This window comes from Hemicordylus capensis, chromosome 3 (assembly GCF_027244095.1).
Source record: "Hemicordylus capensis ecotype Gifberg chromosome 3, rHemCap1.1.pri, whole genome shotgun sequence".
Taxonomy (NCBI): Eukaryota; Metazoa; Chordata; class Lepidosauria; order Squamata; family Cordylidae; genus Hemicordylus; species Hemicordylus capensis.
Window position 1 is genome coordinate 235,839,133 of NC_069659.1, and position 16,644 is coordinate 235,855,776.

The 16,644-nt window shown below is 46.1% G+C and overlaps 1 protein-coding gene across 1 annotated transcript in view; it reads left to right on the forward strand.

The window, feature by feature from the left end:
- Positions 1-515: 515 nt before the first annotated feature.
- The window catches only part of PPA1 (inorganic pyrophosphatase 1), a 31,890-nt gene continuing 15,761 nt past the window's right edge, over positions 516-16,644 (forward strand). Inside the window, exons 1-2 of the mRNA XM_053307901.1 lie at positions 516-704; positions 10,427-10,491. Of these exons, the coding sequence (XP_053163876.1) occupies positions 641-704; positions 10,427-10,491 (129 nt within the window). The 5' untranslated portion in view covers positions 516-640. The remainder of the gene's footprint in view (positions 705-10,426; positions 10,492-16,644) is intronic.

Below are 16,644 nucleotides of genomic sequence, written 5' to 3' on the forward strand. Positions count from 1 at the left end.
AAGTCTCTTTACTTGTTCTGAAGTTCTGAACGAGGGTAAGAGCTTCTGACAGGTTTCAGAGAGTATGAGCATTCTTGCCAGCACTCAAGATGTAAGAGTTTCCCTTAGATTGGCCTTCAGGGTAAGGGCACTGGCTTCAACTGTAGAGACTGAGCATGCTCTCTTCTTGCCAGTTCTCCAGGAATTTCACAGAAATTCACCTTTGTCCTTTGGATGCACTATTGGAGTCATTCTTTTTTAATATTTCAGAATAATTTGTTACAAAATTACACATAAAACCACATCTGATGTTTTCTGCAGAACCTGGGTTGCCTTTCTTTGATATTTTAAGCAGGATTGAAAATCTGAGAGGGGTTTGGGGCAAAAAATGAAAAGGAGCTTCATTTGACCATACTGAGCATGCTCGAATGCTTATGAGCATGCCCAGGTGCACCGAGCAGGATTCGTTGAGGGGCAGGGCAAAGAACTGCTACACGGGGCAGCGGAGGAGGAGTGAAGGAACTGTGCGCCTGCGTAGTGGAGACGGAGTGGGCGGGCGAAGGGAGGCGGGCGTGTCCCTGCCTGACTAATAAGAGGTCGCGGAGGGGAGGAGCGCGCGTGTCCCTCTGCAGCCTCTCTTTTGGGAAGCCGGCTGGGCGCGATGGCCAGATACAGCGTGGAGCAACGTGGCTGCCTAAACACCGGCGACTACAGGCTGTTTTTCAGTGAGTGACCGGGGCGGGCTTGGCGGGAAAGGGGACTGAAGACCGCTTCCCTCCGAAGGCGGCCGCACGCCAGTCTGAATGAGTGTGAAGCTGAATGAGCCAGCAAGTCAAGCGCCTGGGAGGCAGCGGGGCTCCGCCTCGTGCTGCTGCGGCTGCCTGCCTGCCTGTGTCCCAGATATTACCCCTAAGCGCAGGATGTTCCAGCGTTGGACCTCAACGTATTTTATACTTTAAGATCCCCTGCTTGACTTGGGTCACAGAACTGGCGTAGGTGTCATGGTGGCTCAGAGGCTTGCCGTGCATTTCTTTGTGTGTTTCCTCCTCGGAGGTGAGAGTGAGACCCCTTGGGGCTCCCTCCCCTGCCTGATAAGTATGCCAGCCTGAGCGTGGAGCCTGAGCGGGGCATCGAAATGGGAAATCTCCGCATCCATTCTCTCCTGCGCCCTGAACTCACTCGGTTGCTTTAGGCAAGCTGCTTCCCTTATTTCTCCATCTCTCTCCGACGAAGAGAGTCGCTCCACGTACGATGGGGAGGTATTGTAGGGCTACCTCACAGGGCTGTTGCAGGGATCACAAAACGTATAAAATGCTTTGAGCATTTTAAAGTGTAGTTATTCCTTCTAATGGAGAAGGGGGTGTCCTTGTGCCAGGCAGTATGGCAATAAAACGGTGGTGATCAGTTGGAGTGATTCCTCTAACAGGGACTCCCAAGATGTTGTTCGCTACAGCTCCCAACATCCCTAGCTGCAATGGCCTTTGGCTGGAGATTATGGCAGTTGTAGTCAGCAAGATCTGGGAATTCCTGCTAGAGTGAACAGGGGGTGATGCCTGAATACTGGGAGGACACCTTGTGTTTTCAGTCCTTTTCTCTAGAACAGTAGTTCCCAACCTGTGGTCCTCCAGATATTGATGAACTACAACTCCCAACATGCCCAGCCACAGTAAATTGTAGCTGGGGGTACTAAAAAAAGGAGGTAGACCTCAACTGGAAAGAACTCAGGCTGTGCATGTATGTTGCTCACATGTTGATGTGTAACACCACTTGGTTATACTGTGCTGGGTGCCTTGCTGCTTTTCAGCCTAGGGCTTGATGAAGGGAAGGAAATGTGAGCTGTATAATGGATAGCATGTGTCAATCAAACCTATTCCCCCCTTTAAATTATAGGGTCACTTTAAAGGGTCTGTTGGAGGTGGCTAAGGGATTGGAGGGGAAAGTGCTGCTTTTAATCCCCCCACCCAGAACCACTAAAGGAGCAGCCCTAGCCCCTTGCCGCCATTGTGGCTGGGCATGATAGAAGTTGTAGTCCCACAATATCTGGTTTAAAATCCTAGAAGGGTTGAAGGTGTGTGCATCTGGCACAAACCCGTCACCCCAGCCTCTATTCCCTTTTTATTCTCCTTACAGTACAGACTTCCATATGCTGTTTCACAGGGTTCAGGTAGGGGTGACTTCCCTAAAATGAAGTGATATTGTGGTGCAAATTAGGCAGTTAAGGGACCTCTACCTCTGTGATTGTTTGCAAATTGGTGTCAAAGTGCCTAGCTTCCAGCAAAGACTTGACACCCTTTAGTATGCCTGGAGCCCCTTCTTCTGTGTGGGTGGGGATCAGTGGCTCTGCTGAAAGGAGAAGGACCTTGTGTGTGGTGGTGGTGGGGCTGTCTAGAGAGATGAGGGGTTGGTAGTGCCTGACCTCACAGTCTCAAGCAAGGAGATCTAGCTGTAAAGAAGAGCAAGTGTCTACCTCAAGATATGGGGTGGGGGGAGGGGAATAATGCCTGTAGTGAGAGGTGTTTATGTGTGTGAGATGAGGTGGCATGGCTTCCGCTCTAAAGGTCACTTTTGCATTTCAAAGTAGCTGTTCTGGAATAATTAGGGGCCCTGGTTTTATATTCTGAACCCCTTAATGTGCCTGCTGCTACTTTAAGGGTGTTTGGGGTGGATGGGGGAGTCATTAGACCACATTATGCAGTCTGACAACTCTGAAGCTTCTGCATTTCAGACTCTGAATGCAGACTGGTAGGTGACCCCACTTACCAGTCACAGAGAATGGCTGGTTGGTGGAGTAATGGAGGAGCTAATGCTTGTATCTGTGGAAGGGCTTGGTGTATATCTAGTCTAGGAATATCATAAGGAGGATTGTGGCTGCTCTGGTGACAGTGGTCCCCCCCGAAACCCCCCCCCCATTTGATTTGTGTGAATTCTAGCTCTGGGCACCTGTAGCTTTTCTTGCTTGGGGTATACCTTTCTTAGTGGGGCTGTCCTAAACTAAAGCTTGCTCAATGCTCCCAGGAACTGGCAGGCAAGTGCTTGATGAGTGATTCTTGAGCAGCCCTCCCCTATATACACCAAACAATTGGGTTTAAAGTCTAAGCAGACTGACAGATATGGGCAGTGAAGGTGGCTGTAAACTAAAGCCTTCTACACTATAATCCTTTAAGGCGATTTTCTCTCCTTCCTGGTGGTGCCCCACCCGAAAATGGCTTCCGTTTTCACTGTCCATACAAAAGTGTGGTAAGGATGTGAGATGGTACAAAGTCTGCTTTACTGGAGTGCCTTGATATGCAAAAGAAGCCAAACTTTACATTGAGCTGCTGCTGGAGAGCCTGGTATGCCTGTGTCTTCAAGCAAGGTTACTTGACACAGGGCTCCTTGCACCTGAAGGGATATGCATGGAAACAATTTGTCCTGGTGCTGGCATAAGGGGATCCTTATGGGTGATCCCGTTGCCTCTGCTGCATGGATCATAAGGGTTCTCCAAACTGCATATTCATCTGACTAGAAAAACAAAAGTGCACTTTTGACACAGAGAAAACTGTAGATTGGGATGTGATAGTAATCTGCACTTAGTAATCTGATCTGTTACTGGACAGATACGCACCACCATGAGATGGAAGGTAAATATTCATAATTGGTGGGTAGAATAATGCATATTTATGAGTCGAGTACCCATTTGGAGTCCGTTATAGAGCTCAAGTTGTTACTAAACACATAGGAAGCTGCCTTATCCTCTATCAGATCAATTGTCCATCTTGCTCAGGATTGTCTCCAATGGCTGGCAGTAGTTCTCCAAAGTTTCAGGTAGGAGATTTTCCCAGCACTGCCTGGAGGTGCCAGGGATCTTCTGCATGCAAAGCAGATGCTGTACCACTGAACTACAGGCCAAAATGCAAAATAGGCGTAAAAGGTCATCAAACTATATTGGTGGATGACAGCCTGTGTTGACTTGCCTGGCCACCAGTATCAAGCTGTGATAGCAGTATCTGAACTATAAGAGAGTTGTACATTCACTTCTAAGAGAGTATACATTGTGTTTATATGAAGTTTAGATTTCATTTTAAACCAAAAGAAGCTTATTACAGGTTGAGTATCCTTTATCCAGACTGCTTGGGACCAGGAGTGTTCTGGGTTTCGGATTTTTCTGGTTTCTGGAATATTTGCATAATGAGATGTCTTGGGCATGGGATCCAGAGCGACGAAATAGACGCCAACATAGCAGGTACCAAACTGAGCAGGGAGTGGGGAAGGGGGCTTTCCCTTTTCCCTCTAGCACCAAAGCGAGAACATCAAAAACATTAAAAAGCTTCACAATAAAAAGAGAGTGGCAACTAGAGAGAATTACTGACAAAACCCCTGTCACTAATAGCCTTCTGAAATAAGTTTTGACTGCATGTTTAAAAGCAGCAAAATTGGGAGTCTGCGAGTGAACGGAGGCGTTTTGGTTTTGCTACAACATGGTGTCCGGATTTTGGAGCATTTCAGATGTCTGGATAAGGGATACTCAACCTGTATAGATGACACTATTATTATTTTTTTAACTATCAATCTTTATCCACATTGCTTGCCTGCCCATATATACCGGTATACTGAAGTTGATTGCTTTGGCTCAGGCATGGCTTTGGGAATAGGAAAACCATTTTATTCCGGTTTCCAAACAGCTTCCTTGTCGGCATACTTCTAAAACAAGGCTCTTGCTTGGTAACCTACTATGAAGTCGACTTCATGATGAGCTTCAGGCAAAAAGAGTCCTATTCAGGTTCTTCCAGGAATTGAGAAGTGTATAATGTGCACATGTATGTATATTCAGATTTCTGGATGTTGCAGAGGTACCCTATTTTGATACCCCTGTTGAGCAAGTGATTTCTTCACCAAGAAATTAATGGACTTGCTTAAAAATTCAAAACTTTGCCATTCTGATTCGAAGGAAAAGGCAAAGAAGTTCCTTGCTCTAAATCTGTGTGTTCATAAACACAACATTGTAAATAAAGTGAGGAAAAAATTAGGCCAGGGCTTGACAAATCCCAGCTGCTAGGGAAATGTGGTACTTAGATTAGGATATTCCGAGCTAGTTATTTAATGAAATCTTCATTTGCCCCTGGCAGCCCTGTTTCTCTTCTAAGTATGTTATTTGTAAAGAGGATACAGAGAAGCTCATTTACTTTCCCCTCTACCCAACCTCCACCAAGTCAGGTAATTGTGTCAAGTGTCTATTTTATGGGCTGGCTCCTAGAGCCATACAATTAGTAGCCAAAGAAAATTTGTCAAGGCCTGGATTAGGCTGACTGCGGTGGAAGGAATATAGCCAGTGAATCTGATCAGAATGTCAAGGTACTTGCTGCTTAGACTTGCAGTGTTGCTTTTCTTGGTGGTACAAATCCAGTATTCTCCAAGAGAAAGCATTCCAAGTTGCCATTTGTTTTCTTGTGCTAAAGCAGCAATCTCTAGATCATCATCATCATCATCATCATCATCATTATTATATTTTTACATTTATATCCCGTTCTTCCTCCAAGGAGCCCAGAGCGGTGTACTACATACTTGAGTTTCTCCTCACAACAACCCTGTGAAGTAGGTTAGGCTGAGAGAGAAGTGACTGGCCCAGAGTCACCCAGCTAGTCTCATGGCTGAATGGGGATTTGAACTCAGGTCTCCCCGGTTCTAGTCCAGCACTCTAACCACTACACCACGCTGGCTATCTAGCTGGCTAGAGTATTGATGCTTTGCACTCTTTGTAAGAGTCGACAGCATCATTATTTGCACACTGCTTTTTAACAAAAGTTCCCAAAGTGGTTTACCTAGAGAAATAAAGATAAAGATGGATCCCTGTCCCCCAAAGGCTCACAATCTAAAAATAAACATAAGGTAGATACCAGCAGCAGCCACTGGAGGGATGCTGGGGCTGGATAGGGCCAGTTGCTCTCCACGTGCTCAATAAAGAGAATCACCACTTTTAAAAGGTGCCTCTTTGCTCAGTTAGTATAGTCCTGGAGGGGTTTGTAAGTCTTGTTCTTGTAGTTCAGACTGCAATATGTTAAGAGAACAGTTTTCAGAGATTCTGGCAACTGTGCAGCCATCATTAAACCAACCAGGCACTGTCCAGCAGATGCTTATATTGTGAGGGAATTGCTCTTTGCCAGCACTCAAAATACTAACCTAAGTTGCTGATAGCTGCATTTCCTGGGGCAAAAGTCATTTTATCTTGGGAATTCTGCTATAAGGGATATGGCTTCACTAATATCACAGGCATCTATTGGGTGGTGTTCATGGCATCACTGCCTTGATTCTGTCTGCTCCTTACCTGTGTTTCTTTGAACACGTTTATTAACTTGAGTTGCTTTTCTCCTGGCTTTCAGTCCTTGTCTTCTTCCCTCACTATTCCTTTTAGAAAATCGGGGTTCACAAATCTAGAATTGGCTCACTAGCAAGCCATTATTTGTGCTTGCCACCAGCCCTCTCTTTCCCCTCAAATCTTTCCTGGCAGAGGTCTTAGGATTTGCACTGGGAAATGGTGGGAGCCCTCTCCTACTGCTCAAAAGGGATTGCTGATGTTCCTTAACTTCTCAAAAATGCCATTGGAGATGAGACTTCTGAGGAGGAGGAGGTATGTGTGGTATTGGGCATTCTGCTTGCCAGAGGGCTGGGGACACTTTCCACTGGTGAGCTGGCAAGTTAATTTGTGGATGCCTGTAGAACATCTGCTTCCCCAGCACTCAGGCACGTGTCTATAATTAAGGGAAAGAAACTGACCATGCCACGTAGCAAACTTTCCCCATCTGAACTAAAAGGGGTAGGGTTTATTGCTGAATAGTGCTAGCAGTGCCCCCAGGAGAAAGGCCCCCTCTGCCTGCCTGCTGCCTAGCAAAACATGCTGATTTTTCTGCAGATGAGGGAGAAGTGACCTAAAAGGTAAATGGTGGTCCTAGCAATTTTATTATTATTATTATTATTATTATTACATTTATATCCCGCTCTTCCTCCAAGGAGCCCAGAGCAGTGTACTACATACTTGAGTTTCTCTTTCACAACAACCCTGTGAAGTAGGTTAGGCTGAGAGAGAAGTGACTGGCCCAGAGTCACCCAGCTAGTCTCATGGCTGAATGGGGATTTGAACTCGGGTCTCCCCGGTCCTAGTCCAGCACTCTAACCACTACACCACGCTGACCCACATTGACTGTGAGTCCTATGGGTTGGGGGAGAAATTGCATGGAATGCGAAGGAGCCTACTTGTGAGCTCCATCTGGAATGTCTCGGTACTTCAGATGTGATATGCAGGATGGATGGTCCCCAAGTGCGTCTTCCTACATTCATCTCTGTTAGAATTAGGAAAGGTTAGTAACTCAGTAGGTAAATATCTCATGAGGTTCCGAATGTGTTCCCCGTTAATCAGGAGGAAATTAAGGTAGGGATCACACTGTCCTGAGTAACTTGATATCTGGAGCCTCCATAGACGGACGGATTCCTAATGCCTAAATATGCAAGTGCAGCTCATTCAGAAGAAGGGCCACTCCCTGGGGTTTTGGTTGAAGAAGATCATGCTATAGCCTCTTCTGGTAAAAGTATAGTTTGCATTGCCAAACAAGAAATGTAAGCTTTTGTGTTAAAAATAGCCTACAAAAAGTTGCCTGTTCAAAATAATGTTTCCAGATACCATATATAGATCATTCATACCATCAGTTTTGTATTTTGGAATGATATGTTGATTCCCTCCCTTCTCTCTTTAAATTGTGCCAAATGAAATCATAACCAAAGTGTCCCAAGCTCTACTTAACTGCTAAGATCTGATATAATATTGTGTGTTTAAATAATTATGTGACATTGGACAGGGTTCTCAAAACATTAGCACACTCGGAGTAATGTTGTTATGAGCAGACTTGCAAATACAATTGCCTGCTCTTGAGGGATGGAAGCGAAAGCTTTACACTAAATGCCACATGAGCAAAGACGTCTTCCTGCCTCACAGCTGTTTGAGGGTTCTTAAAATACCAAAGAGCCCTACTATTTTGCATGGCTTCAAAAGCAAAGAGAAACATGTAGCTGTCTTCTATTGGCTTAGAGCACTGTTCCATCCCAAACTGCCTACTTTGATTGGCAGAGAGTCTCGGGGCAAAAGTCTTTCCCTACCTTGTCACCTGGTATCCTCTGAACTACAGGTGATTTGTTCTGAACCTGGGACCTTCTGATTGCACACTGAGCCACATTCCCAAAGCTGCAGCCCCCTTCTGTGTACATCAAGTTACCTTGGATCAGAGGTGCCCCAGGGGCCTTTGGAGCCTGGACCTAAAGGCCTTTGGACAGGGGCATAACTATAATAGGGCAAGGGGAGACAGTTGTCTGGGGGACCACTGCCTTGGGGGTCCCCCAGAGGCAAGTCAAATTATTGTTGTTGTTGTTATTATTATTATTATTATTATTATTAATTTAATTAATTAATTCAATTTCTATACCGCCCTTCCAAAAATGGCTCAGGGCGGTTTACACAGAGAAATAATAAATAAATAAGATGGATGGATCCCTATCTCCAAAGGGCTCACATTCTGGAAAAAAACACAGCAAAAGTCTTTGGAGGTACTGTGCTGGGGGTGGATGGGGCTATTTACTCTCCCCCTGCTAAATAAAGAGAATCACCTAAATAAAGAGGTAAAAGGTGCCTCTTTGCCCAGTTAGCAGGGGTGACTCCCCAAATGACTGACTCCCCCAGCGGCACACCCGCCTGGGCTTCCTTCAGTTGTATTCATCCTCCAAAATTGATGTGAGTGTTAAGACCTGGAGCTACCAGAACACGTCTTTCTCTAGTACTATTAAATGACTTGCAGTGTGTGTGTGTGTGTGTGTGTGTGTGTGTGTGTGTGTGTGTGTGTATATATATATATATATATATGCTTTTTGTTACCACTATTCGGCCTCATTTAAGATTTCTTTACTTCATGAGCTGAGCTTCAGTCAGGGGGGGACCACTTTAAAATCTTGTCTCCGGGACCACTCCAACCTTGCTATGCCCCTGCCTTTGGAGGCCCCCCACTGCAAACTTAGCATCATCTCCCCCACCCACCCCGCTTGCTCGTGCGCGCTGTTTGTTTGTGTGTGTGTGTGTGTGTGTGTGTGTGTGTGTATATATATATATATATACACACACACACACTTCTAACATGTGGGTGCACAAATATAAAGCAGGTATATTTATGCAAATATGCATTAGCAGAAACATTTCAACATGCAACTTAACATATTCACATCCCACATGTTTCTTTCCCCACTCTCTCCTCTGTATCTAAAGCAGAGGTCACACTCGGCAGCCCAGCATATTGCAGGCCGGTGGCACAGCACAGCGATCACACCACCTGGGACAGACTGAAGAGGATTTGGGGGCCCCCAGGGGGTGTAGGCCCTGGACTTCAACCTGGAAGTCCAGGTGTAAAAGCGCCTCTGCCTGGGATCAACTTCGTGATTCACGTGGTTGTAGTGTGTGGCTAAATACAGGAACTATGTGGGCTCGGTTAAATGATGTTCCTACCCAACTGGCACTCCTTTGGGGAGAGAAGTATTTCCGCTCAGTTAATTTTAGATCCTGCTCAGGTTGAATCGCGAAGGCCCCACTCTGAATGCAGGTGCGCACACACTGCCTTGATACTCCCACCCAGAACAAAACTCATTCTGCACACAGTTGACAAAAATTAGAACACTGACTGCCACCCTGTGAGAATAAATGGTATGTGTGTGAAGGAGGGCTTAAAATCGTGTCTCAAACAATGTCTTGTATGTCAAAACTCTTTGGTGGGTAAGAGAGCATTCTTCTGATCTCTGGAGGAAACAAACTAAAACTGCCACAGGGTAACAACATAGCAGTTTAAGGTGTCCTCTGACAACAGTTGTGATTCTATCAGTGTGCCTTAGTTAGAAATCCACACTGCTAGCATTTTCAGAAGACTTCATCGTTTATCCTTCAGGCTGAATTCTTGAGAAGCCTATATGGGCTGAAGTAGGGACAAGGAAGAAGCAGCCCATGGGGCTAACGTGGGCTCCTCACTGGCTGGAGTTCACTGAATCTATATGAGCGGAGGCTGCAGGTATATGCAACCACTGGACTTTGCTAATGGAGACTGTATGTGGGGCTGTCTGTAGTAATTTCTGTATGGCTACTAGAGAACATCTGTGCTGAATGCTGACTCGCACATCACTGGGTGCTTGACAGGAGTGGGCCTTGGATTGGCTGCAGAGATCCTCCAAGGATGCTATGGATTCAATAACACCAATTCTGCTTGGTATGCTGCCTGACTTCTGAAAAACTGGGGCAGGTAGGAATTTTTTAAGACTTCCAGCTGACAGACCGGCTTCTACGAAAGCAAATCTCATACTTAATTTCTTGAACATTTCTGTTCATAGTAATTCAGATTTTATTCTTAGTCTGCTAAATATAATTGAGAAAACTCTTGTCTTTCCTTTTCAGAAAATGATAAAGGACAGTACATCTCGCCATTCCATGATATCCCAATACATGCAGATGCTAACAAGGTAATGGATGTGGTTATACTGAGCAGTGGCGAGTAGGGATGGCTGTTCTTACTGCAGATTATAAAAGCTACCTGGTGTTTTTAAACATATTTATATACTGCCAAAATTAAATTCTCTGGGCATTTCACACAATAAAACACAATTAAAACAGTTTCATTTATTGAATTTATATACCGCCTACTATCAGTCTCTAGGCGGTGATCTTAAATTTTAAATCTTAACTAAAATCTTGATTTAAAGAGGTACATCTTAAGTGTCTCTTTAAAAGGCAAAGCTGCCTCTGTATGCCTTTAGGATAACAGCAGCTTAGTTCTGATTGTGCTTGGCAGGTAGAGTAACTGTCGTAGCTAATTTGAGCAATTCTGTTTGAGTAAAGCCACCTAATGGCATAGCAGGGAAATGATTTGACTAGCAAGCCAGAGGTTGCCGGTTCGAATCCCCACTGGTATGTTTCCCAGACTATGGGAAACACCTATATCAGGCAGCAGCGATATAGGAAAATGCTGAAAGGCATCATCTCATATTGCATGGGAGATGGCAATCATAAACCTCTCCTGTATTCTACCAAAGACAACCACAGGGCTCTGGGGTCACCAGGAGTCAACAACAATTTACCTTTAAAGCCTTGATATAAAAGAAGGAATATTGGCTAATGTTGCACACTCAGAAGAAACTTGCATGCCTGCAAAGGGTGGCTGTTCTTGTGTGGTTCTCCTTCCTTGCTGCCCCCTGAAAACATTCTCCTGACTAAAGTGTGTGTTTTAGTAGGGCTGGAGTCCTCGACTATCACTATTCCCTAGTTGTGGGTAGCTTCTTCAGCCACAGCTGCATATTTGCTCTTTTTTTACTGTGGAAGCAGCTTCTAACTGGCTCAGCCTTCCAGTGGGAGGAGAGATGGAACCATCTCCCTGCTGTGTGTTTCTCTTGTAAAGTGTGGCGGTGGTCTTGGAATGAAAACCACTGAGCACTGATCTCCTTTGGCTCCCCAAATAGCTGTGCTAGTTGTTTCCTGGCTTCTTCTCAAAATTGAGGCAGTATGCCTAGCATGAAGAAGACTTCCCTGTAACTAGCTTGGGATTCAAGGTGTGTTTTCTCACATCTGGCAAGCTGTCTAAGCTCATGTTTGTACATACTGTTTGCTTGGCATTTTATGTAGTTGTCCTTCCCAGTGGGAGGCAGCAAATAGGTTAGAGGCATAGTACAGCTTGGTGTGGTGAAATCTTCAAAGTCAACTTTGAGACCATGATAAGCTATTTCAGTTAGTGATGTGCATGGTCCGGAGCAGTCCGGACCAGCACCAAAGGGGAGCCTATCTTTTAGGGCGGGGAGGGCTTGTTTACCCCTCCCGCGCCTCTTTGCCCCCGCCAGTGGCCGTAATTTACTGTAAAATTGGGGCGCTGGAAACCAGCCGCCCCAGCCGCCGCCGCTTCCGCCGCCCCCCCCCCGCGAGCAAATTAGAGGGGAAAAGGCTACTGCCTACAAGGAAGGGCTACTGCCGCCCTGCCGCCGCCACCCGCCACCCCCCCACGAGTGCTCACCAAGTTAGAAGACTTTAGAGAGGAGCTCGCGAACAGAGCTCCTCTCTTACCGAAGCCTCCGGCCCAACTGGGGCCTTGGGCGCGTGCGCACGCGCGCTAGAGCTCTTCTTCCACTAGAGCTTTTGCCGGAGGCCCGGTCTACCCGCCGGGAGGAAGCCGGGTAGACCGGGCCTCCGGCGATCGGAGGCCCGGTCTACCCGGCTTCCTCCCGGCGGGTAGACCGGGCCTCCGGCAAAAGCTCTAGTGGAAGAAGAGCTCTAGCGCGCGTGCGCACGCGCCCAAGGCCCCAGTTGGGCCGGAGGCTTCAATAAGAGAGGAGCTCTGTTCGCGAGCTCCTCTCTAAAGTCTTCTAACTTGGTGAGCACTCGTGGGGGGGTGGCGGGTGGGGGGGCGGCAGGGCGGCAGTAGCCCTTCCTTGTAGGCAGTAGCCTTTTTTTCCTCTAATTTGCTCGCGGGGGGGGGGGGGGCGGCGGAAGCGGCGGCGGCTGGGGCGGCTGGTTTCCAGCGCCCCAATTTTACAGTAAATTACGGCCACTGGCGGGGCAAAGAGGCGCGGGAGGGGTAAACAAGCCCTCCCCGCCCTTAAAGCAATACCCCCCCACCTGGACCGGACCAACCAGGGCAGAACCGGTCCGGCAGTTCGGCCATTCTATAGAATGGCCGCCGGACCGGTTCGGACACACACCTAATTTCAGTTCTTTGGCAACATTAGGACTGTTCAGTCAGAGTAGGCCACTAACTGGCTTTTATCTATCAAATTTGTATGCTACCCCATTAAAACCACACTTAAATTAAAAGGCTTGGGTGAAAAGGTAAGACTTTAATGGCTTTTTAAAAGCTGTCAGAGATGGGGAGACTTTCATCTCGGCAGGGAGTGCATTCCAGAGTGGCTTTTGGGGTTCTTGTGGAAACTGTATGTATTTTAATCGTTACAACCTACTACTTCATTAAAATGTACCTCCAAGGTAGCTATCAAGACATATTAAATTCTTTTAAAAAATAATACCAAATCCTAAAAGCTCTCTATAGGAATGTAGTAGTGACCTTAAGCAGAACAACAAAAACCAGAAAAAGATGAATGGGAGGAGAGGGCAACCCACTTATGCCCATATAAATGTAAAGTTGAGTTCTGAACTGTAAACTCTTTTGCAAGAATGACCTTTGTCACACTTTCCCCCATGCAACTTGATTGGCTTAGGAGTCAGGCAGCAATAAGACAAGAGCATGTATTCTAGCTTGGAAGACTTGGAATTTGGATGCCTCAGATGTGGATTTTCTGAAAACATTTAAATTGGAAAACTTTCTGCAAATCTCCCCTTATTTGCATTATTTTCTTTCTTTAAAAACAGCAGCAAAACAAACCATACCTATTTTTCTGATACCATAAATTGATTGTGATCTGCTTTGGTATGTTTGACAGTAAAACAAAAAACCTTCACCATATTAATTTCTCCTCACTGTATCTAGAAAGTTTTGAAGTTACCAAGTAGAAACAGACACTTTTCACAGAAAAACGGTGTTTTCCACCCCACATCTCTGGGATGCATGAACAAGGAATTTAAAGCAAATATGAGCTCTGAGAGGGAAAACCAGTAATAGCATCTGGAGTCAAAATCATGACTGCGAGGACAGCTCAATAAATGAGTGGGCAATGTACTGGCCTTGACACATTGCCTTTGGTTCTAGGAGCCAGCACAAAGTTTGGCAGCCAGACAATGGACAAAATTACCCAGCTTAGTGAGGGACGTGGTAGAGGGGAAGGGTAAATGGGCTTCTCTTTATCCCTTTTACTAGTAACATACTGAGGTGCTTCACACAAGCAGTGTGAAGCGCCATGAGGGCTTCTGTGGGGAGAGCGGGCTTGGCCTGCTCTCCCCACACACGAGCAGGGAGCTCGCCCTGGGTGGCCACATTGGCCATCCACACAATTACTGGCTCCATCACAGAGTCGGTTGGGGCGGCGGGGATAGGGGGCTGCCTCGCTCTCGCAGGTCCCAGAATGCCCCACGTAAGTGCAATCTTGTACGGGGTTAGCAGAGCACTCGTTCTGCTTACCTCATTTTGTGGGGGGACATATTAGAGGGCTGGCCACCAGGAGCCACACAGCTCCAGTGGCGGCACACGACCAGCCAGAACAGGGTTGGGTTCCCTTATCTGGCTTTTGGCTGGTTGTGGGATAGCCTCACTTAGAACAGAAACAGGGTTGCCTGGGACAAAGATTTGATCAAATAACTCTGTTACTAGCTGAGTTTATTCTGCCTGGCTCCCAGAAGCCTCCCTGTTTACAGCTACATCTCCAGGCTTGGAGATTGCACTTTTGCTATGCTCAGGAGCTGCCCCGCAAGGTGAGCTCCCAGTTTGTTATGCATGGGGACAAGTCCCTTAGTAGGCAGTGGACTAGTGGCCCCTAGATTTGGCTGCAAGCAACACAAATTGCAACAGTGATTAGCTTCACATCCCCTCTCTCTTTGTGTGGGTCTGGCTAAGCAGACTCTAGAACTAGCTATTGTGAGTTATCTGGCAACCAAGGTCATTTTGGATTTAGGATTAACTCTAAAACTCCTCTCATTCTCTCGCAAGAGAGATAACACCTGATGCCAATGAAGCAATTAGGCCAGGAAGGGAAGGCAGATAAGACAAGTGCGGCAGCAGCCTCCATCACAAAAGGGGTGAGTCAATGATGTAACTTTGAAAGTATGCCTGTCAAAACTTTTGATATAATTATTGGGAGAGTCAGTCCCAACACAGGATATTATTTGTCACACCTGCATGCTCTAGTTTTCATTACAATCAGCCTTGCACACAATAGGCGATGCACACCCAGTCCTACCCAGGAAGGGCGATCGAAAATAATGCATTCTGAACAGGTCTGTCCAGGCCCTTCTATTCAGCGAAGTATGACAACAGAAAAATGTGCCCCCAAGGCACGTTTTGGGATATAAGTAACCTTAACTCCGTGACCCAGTATGTTTCCTTGTGTATTACACCTGGGACTCCATCGGATGCTCTAACCAATGCTTCACATGATCCCTTGTCTTTCCAACTCGGGACTCCAACTGCAAAACATCTTCATACTTCCTTGTATGTCACACCTGGGACTCTATTGCAACAAGAACCCCAGCAGACCGCTTTGGTGTTCCCTTCTCCATTGGGGCCACCCAAGCTGAAATCACTACCCTGCCTGGCCAATTCGCTGTCCTCACGCCAAGGCTCAGCTTATTGTACCTGGTTTTAGATCGGTCCCCCTGCCAATCTATCCAGCTGGCTTCATGCTGGAACTTTCCTTAGTGAGGAACCCCACTAACTCCTTCAACTTTCCTGTTCTCCACTCCGCCTCCCTGGACAGACGCTAGCTCCCAGCTGCCCGAGTTGCACCTTCGTGAGGACAGATGATATAGCCTCTTGCCCAGCTCCTTCAGGGCTAAATCTATCATTCCCTTGTTTCTGAAACCTTGCCACCCACATTTTAAAGTAACTCTCTCTAGCCCGCCTGGGAATTGACGCATAATCTGGAAACTTTAAGCTAAATGTGCCTTACTATAGTCTATTTTTAAGCATGTGTAGTACTTTTATGCTAGTACTGCCTAGTAACTTAGTCTTATTGCTTTTATTTTTCTTCCAATAAACTCCATCTCTCAAGCTGATTTTGTTGAGTTCAGATGCTTGCACAAATTAAAACTGCTGTCTCCCCTTTTGAGCTAAATTCCCCACATTCACCCGAACTGGGGCTGCTGACCAATCACCCTTGAGGCAGTGCCATCAACACTATCCATGAATAGCCTAGGCTCCCTGCTGACTGGGATTAGTCAGGCCCTGATGTAGAATGTTGGATTGGAAATCTGAGTTGGGTGGAATGGAGAAATAAGATCTAGAATCTCAGTTAATCTTGGACACATGCAAATCTGAAGTGTTTTCCACTGTGGGGTGGGGAGACTACTGAGAAGTTATATCAAACTTCCGATGGATAATGGTACCCTTTTGTTTTAATATTAAGTCTTCTGTTAATGTAGAACATGTTGAGAGTAGCTCTTAATAAGCTAGTTCTGTAACTTGAGTTTTTCCAATCAGTTCAGTCGTGTCTTCTAGCCTGTATTTGACCAGTGTCTAATCAAAATAACACCACATTTTCTAGAATAAAGATAAATTGCATCCACGGTAATCCCACAATCTGCCAACTTTTTAAAAAAAAAGATTAAAAACTAGTCTGGCAAGGTTTATTCCTGATAACTACTGGCTTCTACTAATCACTGTACTGTCATCAAGGAATGTACAGATTTCCTGACTTGTATTCTGTTCTAGTATGTACCCTGGTATCTGCTGGACTGACCAATCTGTATCCTCCCCTTACAATATCTGTTGGTCTCCAGTCTTGTGGCACATCATTCATTTTTATTATGTTACTGGAGGTCTTGTGGGCAAGACTGAGTTGGCAGCCACTAAGCATCCCACCCCCACCCCGCATCTAGTTAGGCCTCTTTAAAGCTGGAGCTACTGAAAATTTCAAGTCTGCTGTTCCAAAGCCAAACTCCTTAAGACCTTTGTGTTTTGGAAGAAGTTAATAGTCCTATTCAGACATTGTTTTATGTGAGTACAGATGTTCACATGTACATGTGCT